Here is a 21,912-nt window from a genome sequence, read left to right as displayed (position 1 = left end):
GTAATTGACACAACCTGCAATTGAAAATTGTGATTGGTTAGTAAAAGACTGTAATGCTGGTATACCTTAATCCCTTTCCAACCAGTGCCGTAACTATGGGTGTGCTAGCAGTGCCTCCGCACAGAGCCCTGTGGGTTGCACCGCCGTTCACCACCCTTGCCTGCCAGATTTGCTACTGCAGTGCTATTGGAGCATCCTTTGGACACTCCAGATGTGCACACCGCAGCACTTACATCCCCCTTCCCCCTATGGTCAGTGCTGTAAGTCCCGGCATCATACACTTGGGGGAGGCGCAGAAAATCCCTGTTATGGCTCTGCATCCAACATTATATAAATGCTGCTTTAACAAAAGACAATGAATCCTCTCTCATTCATGGTGTAAACAAGATGTGCCTCTTTATTGTACAACTGTTTGTCAGAAATCCAAAGAAGCAGATTTACAGAATTCACTTGTGGCAGTGCTCCAATTACTTACTAGGTCATTTCATACAGGCAAAGCCTGTTCACTGACCACCGTGGCTGTATCACAGCCGCCAGAAGTGCAAAAGTGATTCCCCACACATGTGAAAAACCTAAAGGGAAACTATCATTCTTTTGATTATCATACACGTCTTAGATTATCCTACTGCTGAGTGAAAATCATTCCAAAGGTATGTACATTTCTGTAACTATTTGACGTGAAAGACAGTGGTACATTCATACAGGTTGAAATCACCAAATATCAGATATATGTTGCGTTTGTCATCAACACATACAGTAGCTCTTTTTTGGCAGACAAATGTATTCAGCAATAGCAGCCATGATGTTTGCAGTCAATAAAAATATCACAACTCAACATACCAGAGATTAGTGACCTATAACAAAACAGTAAATTGCTAAGTTAATTTATTATTAAAATAAGATATTAAAATATATATATATATAGATAGATGATAATTCCCCTTTAAGTCTTTTGACAGCAAAAGTGATGCAATACCATCATAAAAACTGCACCAAGATTGTTCTTTTTCCCATTATTTACTGCAGATGATCTGCTTGTACTAACTTGATGCTGGGAGACTCTTACAAATAATTCTTATAGACTTTGGCAGAATTTGCAGAGCTAATACGCTCTGATAGAAACTGATCTGTCAGTTACTCTTAAACTGTGGATGACACCAAGAGTTTATTCACTCATCAGATTCATTCACCTGTGTGCCATCTCATGCTTTCATTTTCCACTAATATGAGTGCCATTTTACAGAACATTATCATAAAAAGTTCACTTCTCATGGAGAATTTGGTATCTTTCACTTCCAAGCTTCTCGGAATGTTTGTCCTACAGTACGGTGCAGCACTGTCACGAACCCACCGGTTGACCCCTAAGTCCAGTGTGTAATGGTATGTCCAATCAGTAGGCGCATCATAAGACTGAGACCAAGGCTGCTGTGAACATCTGTACCAGGGCCAATGACATGGCGGTAGATAGAGTCCTACAGAAAGACTCTGCTGAAGATGTACAGGAGCAGACCTCATAACCGTTCTCTGACCGGCTTTCATCCTGCTGACCCTGCCTGGAATGAGCACCAGTCCGACTTCTCTCTGAGTTTGGCCCATCAGATTGCATATCACTGCATACCAGCCAGTCCCGTGCAGTGGATTGTGGGTAGCCTTGCTCAACCTCCATTTTATTGTCAAGCACTTTCCAGTATTCTTTTCCTCGGAAGAAATATGTTGCACCTAAAAGAAAAAAAAGGACATTAGCTAAACCTGTTGTAGCACTTGGAATTAATAGATATTTTTGTGTAAAATGTAATGCAGTATGGGCTGTATCACTTTTTAAGTGTACACTTGTTTTATGATTAAGCAGTTTATTTTGCATTTTAATTGTTTACACTGTAAAGAATTACTAATTAACATAGCTCATTATCAAGAGTCAAATGCGCATTATAAATTAGACCATTGTCCATTTCATTTGTTAGTTTTGTCCAGTTATGTCATCAGGCAACAGAAAAAGTGCTGTTATGGCGTATAAGTAAGAATTAAGAAGTTGACAATTATTATAACAAACCTGAGTCATTTTTATGTTTATGCAACTTTATTTGTCTTCATAGGTTTATTAAAATGGACAGTTAAAGATATTTTGTGTAACAATTTCAAATGCTTGTGTTATATAATCCATAAATGATATACTCTGCTAGAGGAGTTAACACAATATACAGTAAATTTTCATGCCTGAAAGGACATGTTAGGTCATCATTCGATTTTCTATTAGCCAAGGCTATTTACAGAGCTAGTACCAAACAATTCTTGTTGTAAGAGCACCCCCTTGTGGTTACTAAGGGAGGAATTGCACAAAATAAAATACAAACATAAAAATGAGAAAGATGTTATTTTTGAATGGTATAATGTTATTTTTGAATGATATATATATATATATAAAAATTCCTGAAATCAATCATAGATTACTATACCATAAAATCTGGCATGACCACCAACAGTAAGTAAATGAATGGGTCATCATCTACTTAGCACCAGTCATGGTACTACGGGGGACAGAGGACTGGTCTGAACATACATTTAGGAAGCTACATGCCTGGACCAATGAGCATGGAGCACACCTGATACATCTGGCTGATGATTACCACAAGGTAAATAAAAAAATAATAGTTCCAATGTATATTTATTTATAAAAAAAAAAAAAAGAATAGCACAGCGGTACAGTAGTTTTTAAAACAAAGAATAGTGCACCATAGGTCTTAAAATGAAGAATGGTGTCCTCTGTTGTTTATTAAAACAGTGGCTACAAAATATGTTGTTTACTAAAACATAGTACAAAGTATAGTTTTTATTTCATAACATGCCCTAACAATAATGCCCCATATAATTTTAACTAATTGCGCCCCTTTAGAATAAGTATAATCTATTTTTTTGGGCAGCAGTATCATTTATTTATTATTTATTTTTCTCTGACGTCCTAGTGGATGCTGGGTACTCCGTAAGGACCATGGGGAATAGACGGGCTCCGCAGGAGACTGGGCACTCTAAAAGAAAGATTAGGTACTATTTGGTGTGCACTGGCTCCTCCCTCTATGCCCCTCCTCCAGACCTCAGTTAGAATCTGTGCCCGGCCCGAGCTGGTTGCACACTAGGGGCTCTCCTGAGCTTCTAGTAAAGAAAGTATTTGTTAGGTTTTTTATTTTCAGTGAGATCTGCTGGCAACAGACTCACTGCTACACGAGGGACTAAGGGGAGAGAAGCGAACCTACCTGCTTGCAGCTAGCTTGGGCTTCTTAGGCTACTGGACACCATTAGCTCCAGAGGGATCGAACACAGGCCCAGCCTCGGTCGTCTGGTCCCGGAGCCGCGCCGCCGTCCCCCTTGCAGAGCCAGAAGCAAGAAGAACATCCTGAAAATCGGCGGCTGAAGACTCCGGTCTTCATTAAGGTAGCGCACAGCACTGCAGCTGTGCGCCATTGCTCCCTATGCACACCACATACTCCGGTCACTGATGGGTGCAGGGCGCTGGGGGGGGGCGCCCTGGGCTGCAATTAGAGTACCTTACATTGGCAAACAGCACATAATATAGTCTAAAAAACTATATATGTGCAAAAATCCCCCGCCATAATATAAATATAAGAGCGGGAGAAGTCCGCCGAGAAAGGGGCGGGGCTATCTCCCTCAGCACACTGGCGCCATTTCCTCTTCACAGCTCCGCTGGAAGACAGCTCCCCAGGCTCTCCCCTGCAGTTTCCAGGCTCAAAGGGTAACAAAGAGAGGGGGGGCACTAAATTTAGGCGCAAACTGTATATGTAAAGCAGCTATAGGGAAAAATCACTGTGTTAGTGAAAATCCCTGATTAAATAGCGCTGTGGTGTGTGCTGGCATACTCTCTCTCTGTCTCTCCAAAGGACTTTGTGGGGTCCTGTCCTCAGTCAGAGCATTCCCTGTGTGTGTGCGGTGTGTCGGTACGGCTGTGTCGACATGTTTGATGAGGAGGCTTATGTGGAGGCGGAGCAGGTGCCGATAAGTGTGATGTCACCCCCTGCGGGGCCGACACCAGAGTGGGTGGATATGTGGAAGGTATTAACCGCCAGTGTCAACTCCTTACATAAAAGGCTAGACGACGTAACAGCCGTGGGACAGCCGGCTTCTCAGCCCGTGCCTGCCCAGGCGTCTCAAAGACCATCAGGGGCTCACAAACGCCCGCTACCTCAGATGGCAGACACAGATGTCGACACGGAGTCTGACTCCAGTGTCGACGAGGATGAGACATATACACAATCCACAAGGGGCATCCGTTGCATGATTACGGCAATGAAAAATGTGTTACACATTTCTGACATTAACCTAGGTACCACTAAAAAGGGTATTATGTTTGGGGAGAAAAAGCAGCCAGTGTTTTTTCCCCCATCAGATGAGTTGAATGAAGTGTGTGAAGAAGCGTGGGGTTCCCCCGATAAGAAACTGGTAATTTCTAAAAAGTTACTGATGGCGTACCCTTTCCCGCCAGAGGATAGGTCACGCTGGGAGATATCTCCTAGGGTGGATAAGGCGCTCACACGCTTGTCAAAAAGGTGGCACTGCCGTCTCAGGATACGGCCGCCTTGAAGGAGCCTGCTGATAGAAAGCAGGAGGCTATCCTGAAGTCTGTATATACACACTCAGGTACTATACTGAGACCTGCAATTGCTTCAGCATGGATGTGTAGTGCTGCTGCAGCGTGGTCTGATACCCTGTCAGATAATATTGATACCCTCGACAGGGATACTATTTTGCTAACCATAGAGCATATTAAAGACGTCGTCTTATATATGAGGGATGCACAGAGGGATATTTGCCGGCTGGCATCTAGAATTAATGCAATGTCCATTTCTGCCAGGAGGGTATTATGAACCCGGCAGTGGACAGGTGATGCTGATTCTAAAAGGCATATGGAGGTTTTGCCTTATAAGGGTGAGGAATTGTTTGGGGATGGTCTCTCGGACCTCGTATCCACAGCAACAGCTGGGAAATCGACATTTTTACCTCAGGCTCCCTCACAACCTAAGAAAGCACCGTACTATCAGGTACAGTCCTTTCGGCCTCAGAAAGGCAAGCGGATCAAAGGTGCTTCCTTTCTGCCCAGAGGCAGGGGGTGAGGGAAAAAGCTGCACCAGACAGCCAGTTCCCAGGAACAAAAATCCTCCCCTGCTTCTACTAAGTCCACCGCATGATGCTGGGGCTCCACAGACGGAGCCAGGTGCGGTGGGGGCGCGTCTCCGGAACTTCAGCGACCAGTGGGTTCGCTCACAGGTGGATCTCTGGGTTCTACAAGTGGTATCTCAGGGATACAAGCTGGAATTCGAGGCGTCTCCCCCTCGCCGTTACCTCAAATCAGCCTTGCCAGCTACTCCCCAGGACAGGGAGGAAGTACTGGCGGCAATTCACAAGCTGTACCTCCAGCAGGTGATAATAAAAGTTCCCCTCCTTCAACAGGGACGGGGTTACTATTCCACAATGTTTGTGGTACCGAAACCAGACGGTTCGGTGAGACCCATTCTAAATTTGAAATCCTTGAACACTTATATAAGGAAGTTCAAGTTCAAAATGGAATCGCTCAGGGCGGTTATTGCAAGCCTGGAAGAGGGGGATTACATGAAATTTTTCGGGTTTTGTGTTTTGGTTTTGGGTTCGGTTCCGCGGCCGTGTTTTGGGTTCGACCGCGTTTTGGCAAAACCTCACCGAATTTTTTTTGTCGGATTCGGGTGTGTTTTGGATTCGGGTGTTTTTTTCAAAAAACCCTAAAAAACAGCTTAAATCATAGAATTTGGGGGTCATTTTGATCCCAAAGTATTATTAACCTCAAAAACCATAATTTCCACTCATTTTCAGTCTATTCTGAATACCTCACACCTCACAATATTATTTTTAGTCCTAAAATTTGCACCGAGGTCGCTGTGTGAGTAAGATAAGCGACCCTAGTGGCCGACACAAACACCGGGCCCATCTAGGAGTGGCACTGCAGTGTCACGCAGGATGTCCCTTCCAAAAAACCCTCCCCAAACAGCACATGACGCAAAGAAAAAAAGAGGCGCAATGAGGTAGCTGTGTGAGTAAGATTAGCGACCCTAGTGGCCGACACAAACACTGGGCCCATCTAGGAGTGGCACTGCAGTGTCACGCAGGATGTCCCTTCCAAAAAACCCTCCCCAAACAGCACATGACGCAAAGAAAAAAAGAGGCGCAATGAGGTAGCTGACTGTGTGAGTAAGATAAGCGACCCTAGTGGCCGACACAAACACCGGGCCCATCTAGGAGTGGCTTGCAGTGTCACGCAGGATGGCCCTTCCAAAAAACCCTCCCCAAACAGCACATGACGCAAAGAAAAAAAGAGGCGCAATGAGGTAGCTGTGTGAGTAAGATAAGCGACCCTAGTGGCCGACACAAACACCGGGCCCATCTAGGAGTGGCACTGCAGTGTCACGCAGGATGTCCCTTCCAAAAAACCCTCCCCAAACAGCACATGACGCAAAGAAAAAAAGAGGCGCAATGAGGTAGCTGACTGTGTGAGTAAGATAAGCGACCCTAGTGGCCGACACAAACACCGGGCCCATCTAGGAGTGGCACTGCAGTGTCACGCAGGATGGCACTTCCAAAAAACCCTCCCCAAACAGCACATGACGCAAAGAAAAAAAGAGGCGCAATGAGGTAGCTGACTGTGTGAGTAAGATAAGCGACCCTAGTGGCCGACACAAACACCGGGCCCATCTAGGAGTGGCACTGCAGTGTCACGCAGGATGGCCCTTCCAAAAAACCCTCCCCAAACAGCACATGACGCAAAGAAAAATAAAAGAAAAAAGAGGTGCAAGATGGAATTGTCCTTGGGCCCTCCCACCCACCCTTATGTTGTATAAACAAAACAGGACATGCACACTTTAACCAACCCATCATTTCAGTGACAGGGTCTGCCACACGACTGTGACTGATATGACGGGTTGGTTTGGACCCCCCCCAAAAAAGAAGCAATTAATCTCTCCTTGCACAAACTGGCTCTACAGAGGCAAGATGTCCACCTCATCATCATCCTCCGATATATCACCGTGTACATCCCCCTCCTCACAGATTATCAATTCGTCCCCACTGGAATCCACCATCTCAGCTCCCTGTGTACTTTGTGGAGGCAATTGCTGCTGGTCAATGTCTCCGCGGAGGAATTGATTATAATTCATTTTAATGAACATCATCTTCTCCACATTTTCTGGATGTAACCTCGTACGCCGATTGCTGACAAGGTGAGCGGCGGCACTAAACACTCTTTCGGAGTACACACTTGTGGGAGGGCAACTTAGGTAGAATAAAGCCAGTTTGTGCAAGGGCCTCCAAATTGCCTCTTTTTCCTGCCAGTATAAGTACGGACTGTGTGACGTGCCTACTTGGATGCGGTCACTCATATAATCCTCCACCATTCTTTCAATGTTGAGAGAATCATATGCAGTGACAGTAGACGACATGTCCGTAATCGTTGTCAGGTCCTTCAGTCCGGACCAGATGTCAGCATCAGCAGTCGCTCCAGACTGCCCTGCATCACCGCCAGCGGGTGGGCTCGGAATTCTGAGCCTTTTCCTCGCACCCCCAGTTGCGGGAGAATGTGAAGGAGGAGATGTTGACAGGTCGCGTTCCGCTTGACTTGACAATTTTCTCACCAGCAGGTCTTTCAACCCCAGCAGACTTGTGTCTGCCGGAAAGAGAGATCCAAGGTAGGCTTTAAATCTAGGATCGAGCATGGTGGCCAAAATGTAGTGCTCTGATTTCAACAGATTGACCACCCGTGAATCCTTGTTAAGCGAATTAAGGGCTCCATCCACAAGTCCCACATGCCTAGCGGAATCGCTCCGTGTTAGCTCCTCCTTCAATGTCTCCAGCTTCTTCTGCAAAAGCCTGATGAGGGGAATGACCTGACTCAGGCTGGCAGTGTCTGAACTGACTTCACGTGTGGCAAGTTCAAAGGGCATCAGAACCTTGCACAACGTTGAAATCATTCTCCACTGCGCTTGAGACAGGTGCATTCCACCTCCTATATCGTGCTCAATTGTATAGGCTTGAATGGCCTTTTGCTGCTCCTCCAACCTCTGAAGCATATAGAGGGTTGAATTCCACCTCGTTATCACTTCTTGCTTCAGATGATGGCAGGGCAGGTTCAGTAGTTTTTGGTGGTGCTCCAGTCTTCTGTACGTGGTGCCTGTACGCCGAAAGTGTCCCGCAATTCTTCTGGCCACCGACAGCATCTCTTGCACGCCCCTGTCGTTTTTTAAAAAATTCTGCACCACCAAATTCAAGGTATGTGCAAAACATGGGACGTGCTGGAATTTGCCCATATTTAATGCACACACAATATTGCTGGCGTTGTCCGATGCCACAAATCCACAGGAGAGTCCAATTGGGGTAAGCCATTCCGCGATGATCTTCCTCAGTTGCCGTAAGAGGTTTTCAGCTGTGTGCGTATTCTGGAAACCGGTGATACAAAGCGTAGCCTGCCTAGGAAAGAGTTGGCGTTTGCGAGATGCTGTTACTGGTGCCGCCGCTGCTGTTCTTGCGGCGGGAGTCCATACATCTACCCAGTGGGCTGTCACTGTCATATAGTCCTGACCCTGCCCTGCTCCACTTGTCCACATGTCCGTGGTTAAGTGGACATTGGGTACAGCTGCATTTTTTAGGACACTGGTGACTCTTTTTCTGAGGTCTGTGTACATTTTCGGTATCGCCTGCCTAGAGAAATGGAACCTAGATGGTATTTGGTACCGGGGACACAGTACCTCCAACAAGTCTCTAGTTGGCTCTGCAGTAATGATGGATACCGGAACCACGTTTCTCACCACCCAGGATGCCAAGGCCTCAGTTATCCGCTTTGCTGTAGGATGACTGCTGTGATATTTCATCTTCCTCGCAAAGGACTGTTGGACAGTCAATTGCTTGGTGGAAGTAGTAAAAGTGGTCTTACGACTTCCCCTCTGGGATGACCATCGACTCCCAGCAGCAACAACAGCAGCGCCAGCAGCAGTAGGCGTTACACGCAAGGATGCATCGGAGGAATCCCAGGCAGGAGAGGACTCGTCAGAATTGCCAGTGACATGGCCTGCAGGACTATTGGCATTCCTGGGGAAGGAGGAAATTGACACTGAGGGAGTTGGTGGGGTGGTTTGCGTGAGCTCGGTTACAAGAGGAAGGGATTTACTGGTCAGTGGACTGCTTCCGCTGTCACCCAAAGTTTTTGAACTTGTCACTGACTTATTATGAATGCGCTGCAGGTGACGTATAAGGGAGGATGTTCCGAGGTGGTTAACGTCCTTACCCCTACTTATTACAGCTTGACAAAGGGAACACACGGCTTGACACCTGTTGTCCGCATTTCTGTTGAAATAGTTCCACACCGAAGAGCTGATTTTTTTGGTATTTTCACCAGGCATGTCAACGGCCATATTCCTCCCACGGACAACAGGTGTCTCCCCGGGTGCCTGACTTAAACAAACCACCTCACCATCAGAATCCTCCTGGTCAATTTCCTCCCCAGCGCCAGCAACACCCATATCCTCCTCATCCTGGTGTACTTCAACACTGACATCTTCAATCTGACTATCAGGAACTGGACTGCGGGTGCTCCTTCCAGCACTTGCAGGGGGCGTGCAAATGGTGGAAGGCGCGTGCTCTTCACGTCCAGTGTTGGGAAGGTCAGGCATCGCAACCGACACAATTGGACTCTCCTTGTGGATTTGGGATTTCGAAGAACGCACAGTTCTTTGCGGTGCTACTGCTTTTGCCAGCTTGAGTCTTTTCATTTTTCTAGCGAGAGGCTGAGTGCCTCCATCCTCATGTGAAGCTGAACCACTAGCCATGAACATAGGCCAGGGCCTCAGCCGTTCCTTGCCACTCCGTGTGGTAAATGGCATATTGGCAAGTTTACGCTTCTCCTCCGACAATTTTATTTTAGGTTTTGGAGTCCTTTTTTTACTGATATTTGGTGTTTTGGATTTGACATGCTCTGTACTATGACATTGGGCATCGGCCTTGGCAGACGACGTTGCTGGCATTTCATCGTCTCGGCCATGACTAGTGGCAGCAGCTTCAGCACGAGGTGGAAGTGGATCTTGATCTTTCCCTAATTTTGGAACCTCAACATTTTTGTTCTCCATATTTTAATAGGCACAACTAAAAGGCACCTCAGGTAAACAATGGAGATGGATGGATACTAGTATACAATTATGAATGGACTACCGAGTGCCGACACAGAGGTAGCTACAGCCATGGACTATTGTACTGTACTGTGTCTGCTGCTAATATAGACTGGATGATAATGAGATGTAGTATGTATGTATAAAGAAGAAAGAAAAAAAACCCACGGGTAGGTGGTATACAATTATGGACGGACTGCCGAGTGCCGACACAGAGGTAGCTACAGCCGTGGACTACCGTACTGTACTGTGTCTGCTGCTAATATAGACTGGATGATAATGAGATGTAGTATGTATAAAGAAGAAAGAAAAAAAAACCCACGGGTAGGTGGTATACAATTATGGATGGACTGCCGAGTGCCGACACAGAGGTAGCTACAGCCGTGGACTACCGTACTGTACTGTGTCTGCTGCTAATATAGACTGGTTGATAATGAGATGTAGTATGTATGTATAAAGAAGAAAGAAAAAAAAACCACGGGTAGGTGGTATACAATTATGGACGGACTGCCGAGTGCCGACACAGAGGTAGCTACAGCCGTGGACTACCGTACTGTACTGTGTCTGCTGCTAATATAGACTGGTTGATAATGAGATGTAGTATGTATGTATAAAGAAGAAAGAAAAAAAAAACACGGGTAGGTGGTATACAATTATGGACGGACTGCCGAGTGCCGACACAGAGGTAGCTACAGCCGTGGACTACCGTACTGTACTGTGTCTGCTGCTAATATAGACTGGATGATAATGAGATGTAGTATGTATAAAGAAGAAAGAAAAAAAAACCACGGGTAGGTGGTATACAATTATGGACGGACTGCCGAGTGCCGACACAGAGGTAGCTACAGCCATGGACTATTGTACTGTACTGTGTCTGCTGCTAATATAGACTGGTTGATAATGAGATGTAGTATGTATGTATAAAGAAGAAAGAAAAAAAAACCACGGGTAGGTGGTATACAATTATGGACGGACTGCCGAGTGCCGACACAGAGGTAGCTACAGCCGTGGACTACCGTACTGTACTGTGTCTGCTGCTAATATAGACTGGATGATAATGAGATGTAGTATGTATGTATAAAGAAGAAAGAAAAAAAAACCACGGGTAGGTGGTATACAATTATGGACGGACTGCCGAGTGCCGACACAGAGGTAGCTACAGCCGTGGACTACCGTACTGTACTGTGTCTGCTGCTAATATAGACTGGATGATAATGAGATGTAGTATGTATAAAGAAGAAAGAAAAAAAAACCACGGGTAGGTGGTATACAATTATGGACGGACTGCCGAGTGCCGACACAGAGGTAGCTACAGCCGTGGACTACCGTACTGTACTGTGTCTGCTGCTAATATAGACTGGATGATAATGAGATGTAGTATGTATAAAGAAGAAAGAAAAAAAAACCACGGGTAGGTGGTATACAATTATGGACGGACTGCCGAGTGCCGACAGAGGTAGCTACAGCCGTGGACTACCGTACTGTACTGTGTCTGCTGCTAATATAGACTGGTTGATAATGAGATGTAGTATGTATGTATAAAGAAGAAAGAAAAAAAACCACGGGTAGGTGGTATACAATTATGGACGGACTGCCGAGTGCCGACACAGAGGTAGCTACAGCCGTGGACTACCGTACTGTACTGTGTCTGCTGCTAATATAGACTGGATGATAATGAGATGTAGTATGTATAAAGAAGAAAGAAAAAAAAAACCACGGGTAGGTGGTATACAATTATGGATGGACTGCCGAGTGCCGACACAGAGGTAGCTACAGCCGTGAACTACCGTACTGTGTCTGCTGCGACTGGATGATAAATAATGATATAAAAAATATATATATATCACTACTGCAGCCGGACAGGTATATATTATATAATGACGGACCTGCTGGACACTGTCTGTCAGCAGAATGAGTTTTTTATAGAATAAAAAAAAAAACACCACACAAGTCACACGACGAGTGTTTAACTTTTTCAGGCAATCACAATATAGTATACTATACTGGTGGTCAGTGTGGTCAGGTCACTGGTCAGTCACACTGGCAGTGGCACTCCTGCAGCAAAAGTGTGCACTGTTTAATTTTAATAATATGTACTCCTGGCTCCTGCTATAACCTATAACTGCTCCCCAGTCTCCCCCACAATTAAGCTGTGTGAGCACAGTCAGATATTATACATAGATGATGCAGCACACTGGGCTGAGCACACAGATATGGTATGTGACTGAGTCACTGTGTATCGTTTTTTTCAGGCAGAGAACGGATTATATTAAATAAAACTGCACTGGTGGTCACTGGTCAGTGGTCAGTCACTAGTAAACTCTGCACTCTCTAGTACTCCTAAGCTCCAGTAAATCAAGTGTCTCTGTCTCAATCTCACTCTCTCTCTTCTAATCTAAATGGAGAGGACGCCAGCCACGTCCTCTCCCTATCAATCTCAATGCACGTGTGAAAATGGCGGCGACGCGCGGCTCCTTATATAGAATCCGAGTCTCGCGATAGAATCCGAGCCTCGCGAGAATCCGACAGCGTCATGATGACGTTCGGGCGCGCTCGGGTTAACCGAGCAAGGCGGGAAGATCCGAGTCGCTCGGATCCGTGTAAAAAAAGCTGAAGTTCGGGCGGGTTCGGATTCCGAGGAACCGAACCCGCTCATCTCTAGACATCATGGATGCTTACCTACATGTCCCCATTTACCCACCTCACCAGGAGTACCTCAAGGTTGTGGTACAGAACTGCCATTACCAATTCCAGACGTTGCCGTTTGGTCTGTCCACGGCACCGAGGGTGTGTTCCAAGGTAATGGCCAAAATGATGATACTCCTTCGAAAGAAGGGAGTTATAATTATCCCGTACTTGGACGATCTCCTTATAAAGGCGAGGTCCAAAGAGCAGTCGTTGATCGGAGTAGCACTATCTCAGGAAGTGCTACAACAGCACGGCTGGATTCTGAATATCCCAAAGTCGCAGCTGGTTCCTACAACGCGTCTGTTGATATTGGGCATGTTTCAGAACACAGAACAGAAGAAGGTGTTTCTCCCGGAGGAGAAGGCCAAGGAGTTGTCATCTCTGGTCAGAGACCTCCTGAAACCAAAACAGGTGTCGGTGCATCATTGCACGCGAGTCCTGGAAAAGATGGTAGCTTCTTACAAAGCAATTCCCTTCGGCAGGTTCCATGCAAGGAACTTTCAGTGGGACCTGCTAGACAAGTGAGGATCGCATCTTCAGATGCATCGGCTCATCACCCTGTCCCCGAGGGCCAGAGTGTCTCTGCTGTGGTGGCTGCAGAGTGCTCATCTTCTCGAGGGCCGCAGATTCCGCATTCGGGACTGGGTCCTGGTGACCACGGATGCAAGCCTCCGAGGTTGGGGGGCAGTCACTCAGGGAAGAAATTTCCAAGGACAATGGTCGAGTCAGGAGACTTCCCTACACATAAATATTCTGGACCTAAGGGCCATTTACAATGCCCTAAGGCAAGCAGAACCCCCGCTTTAAAACCAGCCGGTGCTGATTCAGTCAGACAACATCGCGGCTGTCGCCCATGTAAACCGACAAGGCGGCACAAGAAGCAGGATGGCGTTGGCAGAAGCCACAAGGATTCTCCGATGTGCGGAGTATCACGTGCTAACACTGTCAGCAGTGTTCATTCCGGGTGTGGAAAACTAGGAAGCAGACTTCCTCAGCAGGCACGACCACCACCCGGGAGAGTGGGCACTTCATCCAGAAGTCTTCTCGCAGATTGTGAACCGTTGGGAACAGCCACAGGTGGACATGATGGCGTCCCGCCTCAACAAAAAGCTAAAAAAGTATTGCGCCAGGTCAAGAGACCCTCAGGCGATAGCTGTGGACGCACTAGTGACACCGTGGGTGTACCAGTCGGTTGATGTGTTCCCTCCTCTTCCTCTCATACCCAAGGTACTGAGGATAGTAAGTAAAAGAGGAGTAAGAACTGTACTCGTAGTTCCGGATTGGCCAAGAAGAACTTGGTACCCAGAACTACAAGAAATGATCTCGGAGGACCCATGGCCTCTGTCTCTCAGACAGGACCTGTTACTGCAGGGGTCCTGTCTGTTCCAAGACTTACCGCGGCTGCGTTTGAAGGCTTGGCGGTTGAACGCCGGATCCTAACGGAAAAGGGCGTTCCAGATGAAGTGATTCCTACGCTGTTAAAGGCTAGGAAAGACGCTGCCTGAAGTTCAGACGTTGTTAGGCGAGTGCTGCATATTCAGGCCCCTTTTGTGCCTCCAGGGGCACCTTGGGATCTCAACGTAGTGTTGGATTTCCTAAAATCACATTTTTTTGAGCCACTTCAAAACGTGGAGTTGAAGTATCTCACGTGGAAAGTGGTCATATATATATTTGGCCTTGGCTTCGGCTAGGCGTGTGTCAGAATTGGCGGCTTTGTCATGTGAAAGCCCTTATCTGATCTTCCATAGGGACAGGGCAGAATTGAGGATTCGTCCCCAATTTCTCCCTAAGATGGTATCAGCGTTTCATTTGAACCAACCTATTGTGGTGCCTGCGGCTACTCGGGACTTGGAGGCCTCCAAGTTGCTGGATGTAGTCCGGGCCCTGAAAATCTATGTTTCCAGGACGGCTAGAGTCAGAAATACTGACTCGCTGTTATCCTGCATGCACCCAACAAGCTGGGTGCTCCTGCTTCTAAGCAGACTATTGCTCGCTGGATCTGTAGCACGATTCAACTTGCACATTCTGCGGCTGGACTGCCGCATCCTAAATCAGTAAAAGCCCATTCCACGAGGAAGGGGGCTCTTCTTGGGCGGCTGCTACCTGGTCGGGGTCAAACACGTTTGCAAAATTCTACAAGTTTGATACCCTGGCTGAGGAGGACCTTGAGTTTGCTCATGCGGTGCTGCAGAGTCATCCGCACTCTCCCGCCCGTTTGGGAGCTTTGGTATAATCCCCATGGTCCTTACGGAGTACCCAGCATCCACTAGGACGTCAGAGAAAATAAGAATTTACTCACCGGTAATTCTATTTCTCGTAGTCCGTAGTGGATGCTGGGAGCCCGTCCCAAGTGCGGACTCTCTGCAATACGTGTATATAGTTATTGCTTAACTAAAGGGTTTTGTTATGAGCCATCTGTTAATGAGGCTCAGTTATTGTTCATACTGTTAACTGGGTATAGTTATCACGAGTTGTACGGTGTGATTGGTCTGGCTGGTATGAGTCTTACCCTGGATTCCAAATCCTTTCCTTGTAGTGTCAGCTCTTCCGGGCACAGTTTCCCTAACTGAGGTCTGGAGGAGGGGCATAGAGGGAGGAGCCAGTGCACACCAGATAGTACCTAATCTATCTTTTAGAGTGCCCAGTCTCCTGCGGAGCCCGTCTATTCCCCATGGTCCTTACGGAGTACCCAGCATCCACTACGGACTACGAGAAATAGAATTACCGGTGAGTAAATTCTTTTCTCTATCGTCCTAGTGGATGCTGGGGTTCCTGAAAGGACCATGGGGAATAGCGGCTCCGCAGGAGACAGGGCACAAAAGTAAAGCTTTCCGATCAGGTGGTGTGCACTGGCTCCTCCCCCTATGACCCTCCTCCAAGCCAGTTAGATTTTTGTGCCCGGCCGAGAAGGGTGCAATCTAGGTGGCTCTCCTAAAGAGCTGCTTAGAAAAGTTTAGCTTAGGTTTTTTATTTTACAGTGAGTCCTGCTGGCAACAGGATCACTGCAACGAGGGACTTAGGGGAGAAGAAGTGAACTCACCTGCGTGCAGGATATATTGGCTTCTTGGCTACTGGACATCAGCTCCAGAGGGACGATCACAGGTACAGCCTGGATGGTCACCGGAGCCTTGCCGCCGGCCCCCTTGCAGATGCTGAAATAAGAAGAGGTCCAGAATCGGCGGCAGAAGACTCCTCAGTCTTCTAAAGGTAGCGCACAGCACTGCAGCTGTGCGCCATTTTCCTCTCAGCACACTTCACACGGCAGTCACTGAGGGTGCAGGGCGCTGGGAGGGGGGCGCCCTGGGAGGCAAATGAAAACCTATTTTGGCTAAAAATACCTCACATATAGCCTCCGGAGGCTATATGGAGATATTTAACCCCTGCCAGAATCCGTTAAGAGCGGGAGACGAGGCCGCCGAAAAAGGGGCGGGGCCTATCTCCTCAGCACACAGCGCCATTTTCCCTCACAGAAAGGCTGGAGGGAAGGCTCCCAGGCTCTCCCCTGCACTGCACTACAGAAACAGGGTTAAAACAGAGAGGGGGGGCACTAATTTGGCGTTAGAAATATATAAAAAAGATGCTATAAGGGAAAACACTTATATAAGGTTGTCCCTATATAATTATAGCGTTTTTGGTGTGTGCTGGCAAACTCTCCCTCTGTCTCTCCAAAGGGCTTGTGGGTCCTGTCCTCTATCAGAGCATTCCCTGTGTGTGTGCTGTGTGTCGGTACGTGTGTGTCGACATGTAGGAGGACGATGTTGGTGAGGAGGCGGAGCAATTGCCTGTAATGGTGATGTCACTCTCTAGGGAGTCGACACCGGAATGGATGGCTTATTTAGGGAATTACGTGATAATGTCAACACGCTGCAAGGTCGGTTGACGACATGAGACGGCCGACAAACAATTAGTACCGGTCCAGACGTCTCAAAAACACCGTCAGGGGTTTTAAAACGCCCGTTTACTTTAGTCGGTCGACACAGACACAGACAGGGACACTGAATCCAGTGTCGACGGTGAATAAACAAACGTATTCCTTATTAGGGCCACACGTTAAAGGCAATGAAGGAGGTGTTACATATTTCTGATACTACAAGTACCACAAAAGAGGGTATTATGTGGGATGTGAAAAAACTACCATAGTTTTTCCTGAATCAGATAAATTAAATAAAGTGTGTGATGATGCGTGGGTTCCCCCCGATAGAAAATTATGGGCGGTATACCCTTTCCCGCCAGAAGTTAGGGCGCGTTGGGAAACACCCCTTAGGGTGGATAAGGCGCTCACACGCTTATCAAAACAAGTGGCGGTACCGTCTATAGATAGGGCCGTCCTCAAGGACCAGCTGACAGGAGGCTGGAAAATATCATAAAAAGTATATACACACATACTGGTGTTATACTGCGACCAGCGATCGCCTCAGCCTGGATGTGCAGAGCTGGGGTGGCTTGGTCGGATTCCCTGACTAAAAATATTGATACCCTTGACAGGGACAGTATTTTATTGACTATAGAGCATTTAAAGGATGCATTTCTATATATGCGAGATGCACAGAGGGATATTTGCACTCTGGCATCAAGAGTAAATGCGATGTCCATAACTGCCAGAAGATGTTATGGACACGACAGTGGTCAGGTGATGCAGATTCCAAACGGCACAAAGGTGTATTGCCGTATAAAGGAAGAGGAGTTATTTGGGGTCGGTCCATCGGACCTGGTGGCCACGGCAACTGCTGGAAAATCCACCGTTTTTACCCTAAGTCACATCTCTGCAGAAAAAGACACCGTCTTTTCAGCCTCAGTCCTTTCGTCCCTATAAGATCATATCTGCCCAGGGATAGAGGAAAGGAAAGAAGACTGCAGCAGGCAGCCCATTCCCAGGAACAGAAGCGTTCCACCGCTTCTGACAAGTTCTCAGCATGGCGCTGAGACCGTACAGGACCCCTGGATCCTACAAGTAGTATCCCAGGGGTACAGATTGGAATGTCGAGACGTTTCCCCTTCGCAGGCTCCTGAAGTCTGCTTTACCAAGGTCTCCCTCCGACAAGGAGGCAGTATGGGAAAAAATTCACAAGCTGTATTCCCAGCAGGTGATAATTAAATTACCCCTCCTACTACAAGAAAAGGGGTATTATTCCACACTATATTGTGGTACTGAAGCCAGAAGGCTAGGTGAGACTTATTCTAAATCTAAAAATTTTTTGAACACTTACAAAGGTTCAAATCAAGATGGAGTCACTCAGAGCAGTGATAACGAACAGGAAGAAGGGAACTATATAGGGTCCCGGGACATCAGGGATGCTTACCTCTATGTCCCAAATTTGCCCTTCTCACTAAGGGTACCTCAGGTTCGTGGTGCAGAACTGTCACTATCAGTTTCAGACGCTGCCGTTTGGATTGTCCACGGCACCCCGGGTCTTTACTAAGGTAATGGCCGAAATGATGATTCTTCTTCGAAGAAAAGGCGTCTTAATTATCCCTTACTTGGACGATCTCCTGATAAGGGCATAGTCCAGGGAACAGTTGGAGGTAGGAGTAGCACTATCTCGGATACTGCTACAACAGCACGGGTGGATTCTAAATATTCCAAAATCGCAGCTGATCCCGACGACACGTCTGCTGTGCCTAGGGATGATTCTGGACACAGTCCAGAAAAAGGTGTTTCTCCCGAAAGAGAAAGCCAGGGAGTTATCCGAGCTAGTCAGGAACCTCCTAAAAACAGTGCATCATTGCACAAGGGTCCTGGTAGAAAATGGTGGCTTCCTACGAAGCAATTCCATTCGGCAGATTTCACGCAAGAACTTTTCAGTGGGATCTGCTGGACAAATGGTCCGGATCGCATCTTCAGATGCATCAGCGGATAACCCTATATCCAAGGACAAGGGTGTCTCTCCTGTGGTGGTTATAGAGTGCTCATCTTCTAGAGGGCCGCAGATTCGGCATTCAGGATTGGATGCTGGTGACCACGGAGCCCAGCCCGAGAGGCTGGGGAGCAGTCACACAAGGAAAAAATTTCCAGGGAGTGTGATCAAGTCTGGAGACTTTTCTCCACATAAATATACTGGAGCTAAGGGTAAATTTATAATGCTCTAAGCTTAGCAAGACCTCTGCTTCAAGGTCAGCCGGTATTGATCCAGTGGGAAAAACATCACGGCAGTCGCCCACGTAAACAGACAGGGCGACACAAGAAGCAGGAGGGCAATGGCAAAAACTGCAAGGACTTTTCGCTGGGCGGAAAATCATGTGATAGCACTGTCAGCAGTGTTTCATCCCGGGAATGGAAACTGGGAAGCAGACTTCCTCAGCAGGCACGACCTCCACCCGGGAGAGTGGAAACTTCATCGGGAAGTTTTTTCCACATGATTGTAAACCGTTGGGAAATACCAAAGGTGGACATGATGGCGTCCCGTCTGAACAAAAAACGGGACAGGTATTGCGCCAGGTCAAGAGACCCTCAGGCAATAGCTGTGGACGTTCTGGTAACACCGTGGGTGTACCAGTCGGTGTATGTGTTCCCTCCTCTGCTTCTCATACCTAAGGTGCTGAGAATTATAAGACGTAGAGGAGTAAGAACTATACTCATGGCTCCGGATTGGCCAAGAAGGACTTGGTACCCGGAACTTCAAGAGATGTTTACAGAGGTCTTATGGCCTCTGCCGCTAAGAAGGGACTTGCTTCAGCAAGTACCATGTCTGTTCCAAGACTTACCGCAGCTGCGTTTGTTGGCATGGCGGTGGAACGCCGGATCCTAAGGGAAAAAGGCATTCCGGAAGAGGTCATTCCTACCCTGGTCAAAGCCAGAAAGGAGGTGACCGCACAACATTATCACCACATGTGGCGAAAATATGTTGCGTGGTGTGAGGCCAGGAAGGCCCCACAAAGAAATTTCAACTCGGTCAAACAGGAGTGTCTATGGGCCTCAAATTGGGGTCCATTAAGGTTCAAATTTCGGCCCTGTCAATTTTCTTCCAGAAAGAATTGGCTTCAGTTCCAGAAGTCCAGAACTTTGTCAAGGGAGTATTGCATATACAACCCTCTTTTGTGCCTCCAGTGGCACTGTGGGATCTCAACGTAGTTCTGGGATTCTTCAAATCACATTGGTTTAAAACCAGTCAAATCTGTGGATTTGAAGCATCTCACATGAAAAGTGACCATGTTCTTGGCCCTGGCCTGGACCAGGCGAGTGTCAAATTGGTGGTTTTTTTCTCAAAAAAGCCCATATTTGTTTGTCCATTCGGACAGGGCAGAGCTGCGGACTCGTCCCCAGTTCTCTCCCTAAGGTGGTGTCAGTGTTTCACCTGAACCAGCTTATTGTGGTGCCTTGCACCTACTAGGGACTTGGAGGACTCCAAGTTGCTAGATGTTGTCAGGGCCCTGAAAATATAGGTTCCAGGACGGCTGGAGTCAGGAAAACTGACTTGCTGTTATCCTGTATGCACCCAACAAACTGGGTGCTCTTGCTTTTAAGCAGACTTTTGCTAGTTGGATGTGTAATACAATTCAGCTTGCACATTCTGTGGCAGGCCTGCCACAGCCAAAATATGTAAATGCCCATTCCACAAGGAAGGTGGGCTCATCTTGGGCGGCTGCCCGAGGGGTCTCGGCTTTACAACTTTGCCGAGCGGTTATTTAGTCAGGGGCAAACACGTTTGTAAAATCCTACAAATTTGATACCCTGGCTAAGGAGGACCTGGAGTTCTCTCATTCGGTGCTGCAGAGTCATCCGCACTCTCCCGCCCGTTTGGGAGCTTTGGTATAATCCCCATGGTCCTTTCAGGAACCCCAGCATCCACTAGGACGATAGAGAAAATAAGAATTTACTTACCGATAATTCTATTTCTCGGAGTCCGTAGTGGATGCTGGGCGCCCATCCCAAGTGCGGATTATCTGCAATACTTGTACATAGTTACAAAAATCGGGTTATTATTGTTGTGAGCCATCTTTTCAGAGGCTCCGCTGTTATCATACTGTTAACTGGGTTTAGATCACAAGTTGTACGGTGTGATTGGTGTGGCTGGTATGAGTCTTACCCGGGATTCAAAATTCCTCCCTTATTGTGTACGCTCGTCCGGGCACAGTACCTAACTGGCTTGGAGGAGGGTCATAGGGGGAGGAGCCAGTGCACACCACCTGATCGGAAAGCTTTACTTTTGTGCCCTGTCTCCTGCGGAGCCGCTATTCCCCATGGTCCTTTCAGGAACCCCAGCATCCACTACGGACTCCGAGAAATAGAATTATCGGTAAGTAAATTCTTATTATTATTTATTACCAGTTAGTGGTAGTGGTTCTGAAAAATTACCTACAATCTTCTTCTTTTCTTGATCTGCCGTAATTCACCAGAGGAAAAAACCCATACAAATGACATAAACGTCTCCGACATGAAATGAATTCATATCTACTGTAATGATCCTATCTACTGAATAAACGGACAGTCAGAAGCGGTCTTCCATCTCATCCTAGAGCAGCGTTTTGCGGGGGTGATTCAGAGCTGATCGTAGCTAAATTTAGCATATCTACGGTCAGTTACTTGCGGTGGGGATGCCCAGCACAGGGTTAGTTCGCCCCGCATGTCTGGCCCTGCCCTCCGCATGGGTGTGAAAGCATCGCACGGCAGCGATGCTTTGGAACCCACAGAGTAGCTCCTGCCTGCGCTGGTAGGCACCTACCCGCCGCGTCCTGCATGTGACATCACGTAGCAGCCTTGGCCCACCCCCGCAACGGTCCGGACACACCTGTGTTGTCCGGACCACGCCCCACCAACGGCATTCTAATGCCGTTGGCACGCCCTCTCCTGCCCCGCGACCGCCTCCACCTGTCAATCAGGTAGAGGCGATCGCAGTCCTGATTTGCTTTTAGCATGCGAACTCCATAATGGGATTCAGACTGCGATCGCTGCCGCTGCATCGATCCAGTCTGAATTAGGCCCTGCAACTGCAGTGCTGCGGCACACTAGTGGGCCACCGAAGAAGCAGAGACATCCCCACCAGTGCACGGCATCCGGAGCACTGGAGATGTCAAGTCTGGCTGTGCCGCCAGTTCTGTC

At 47.5% G+C, this 21,912-nt stretch overlaps 1 protein-coding gene across 3 annotated transcripts in view; it reads right to left on the bottom strand.

Moving 5' to 3' along the window:
• Positions 1 to 374: 374 nt before the first annotated feature.
• The window catches only part of MMP17 (matrix metallopeptidase 17), a 241,210-nt gene continuing 219,672 nt past the window's right edge, over positions 375 to 21,912 (bottom strand). For all 3 annotated transcript variants that reach the window (XM_063964657.1, XM_063964658.1, XM_063964659.1), the window contains exon 10: positions 375 to 1,719. In XM_063964657.1, the coding sequence (XP_063820727.1) occupies positions 1,403 to 1,719 (317 nt within the window). In that variant the 3' untranslated portion in view covers positions 375 to 1,402. The remainder of the gene's footprint in view (positions 1,720 to 21,912) is intronic.

The sequence above is a fragment of the Pseudophryne corroboree genome, chromosome 1, assembly GCF_028390025.1.
Source record: "Pseudophryne corroboree isolate aPseCor3 chromosome 1, aPseCor3.hap2, whole genome shotgun sequence".
Taxonomy (NCBI): domain Eukaryota; kingdom Metazoa; phylum Chordata; class Amphibia; order Anura; family Myobatrachidae; genus Pseudophryne; species Pseudophryne corroboree.
Note: the sequence above shows the minus strand (reverse complement) of the source record. Positions and strands in the feature narration are given on the sequence as shown.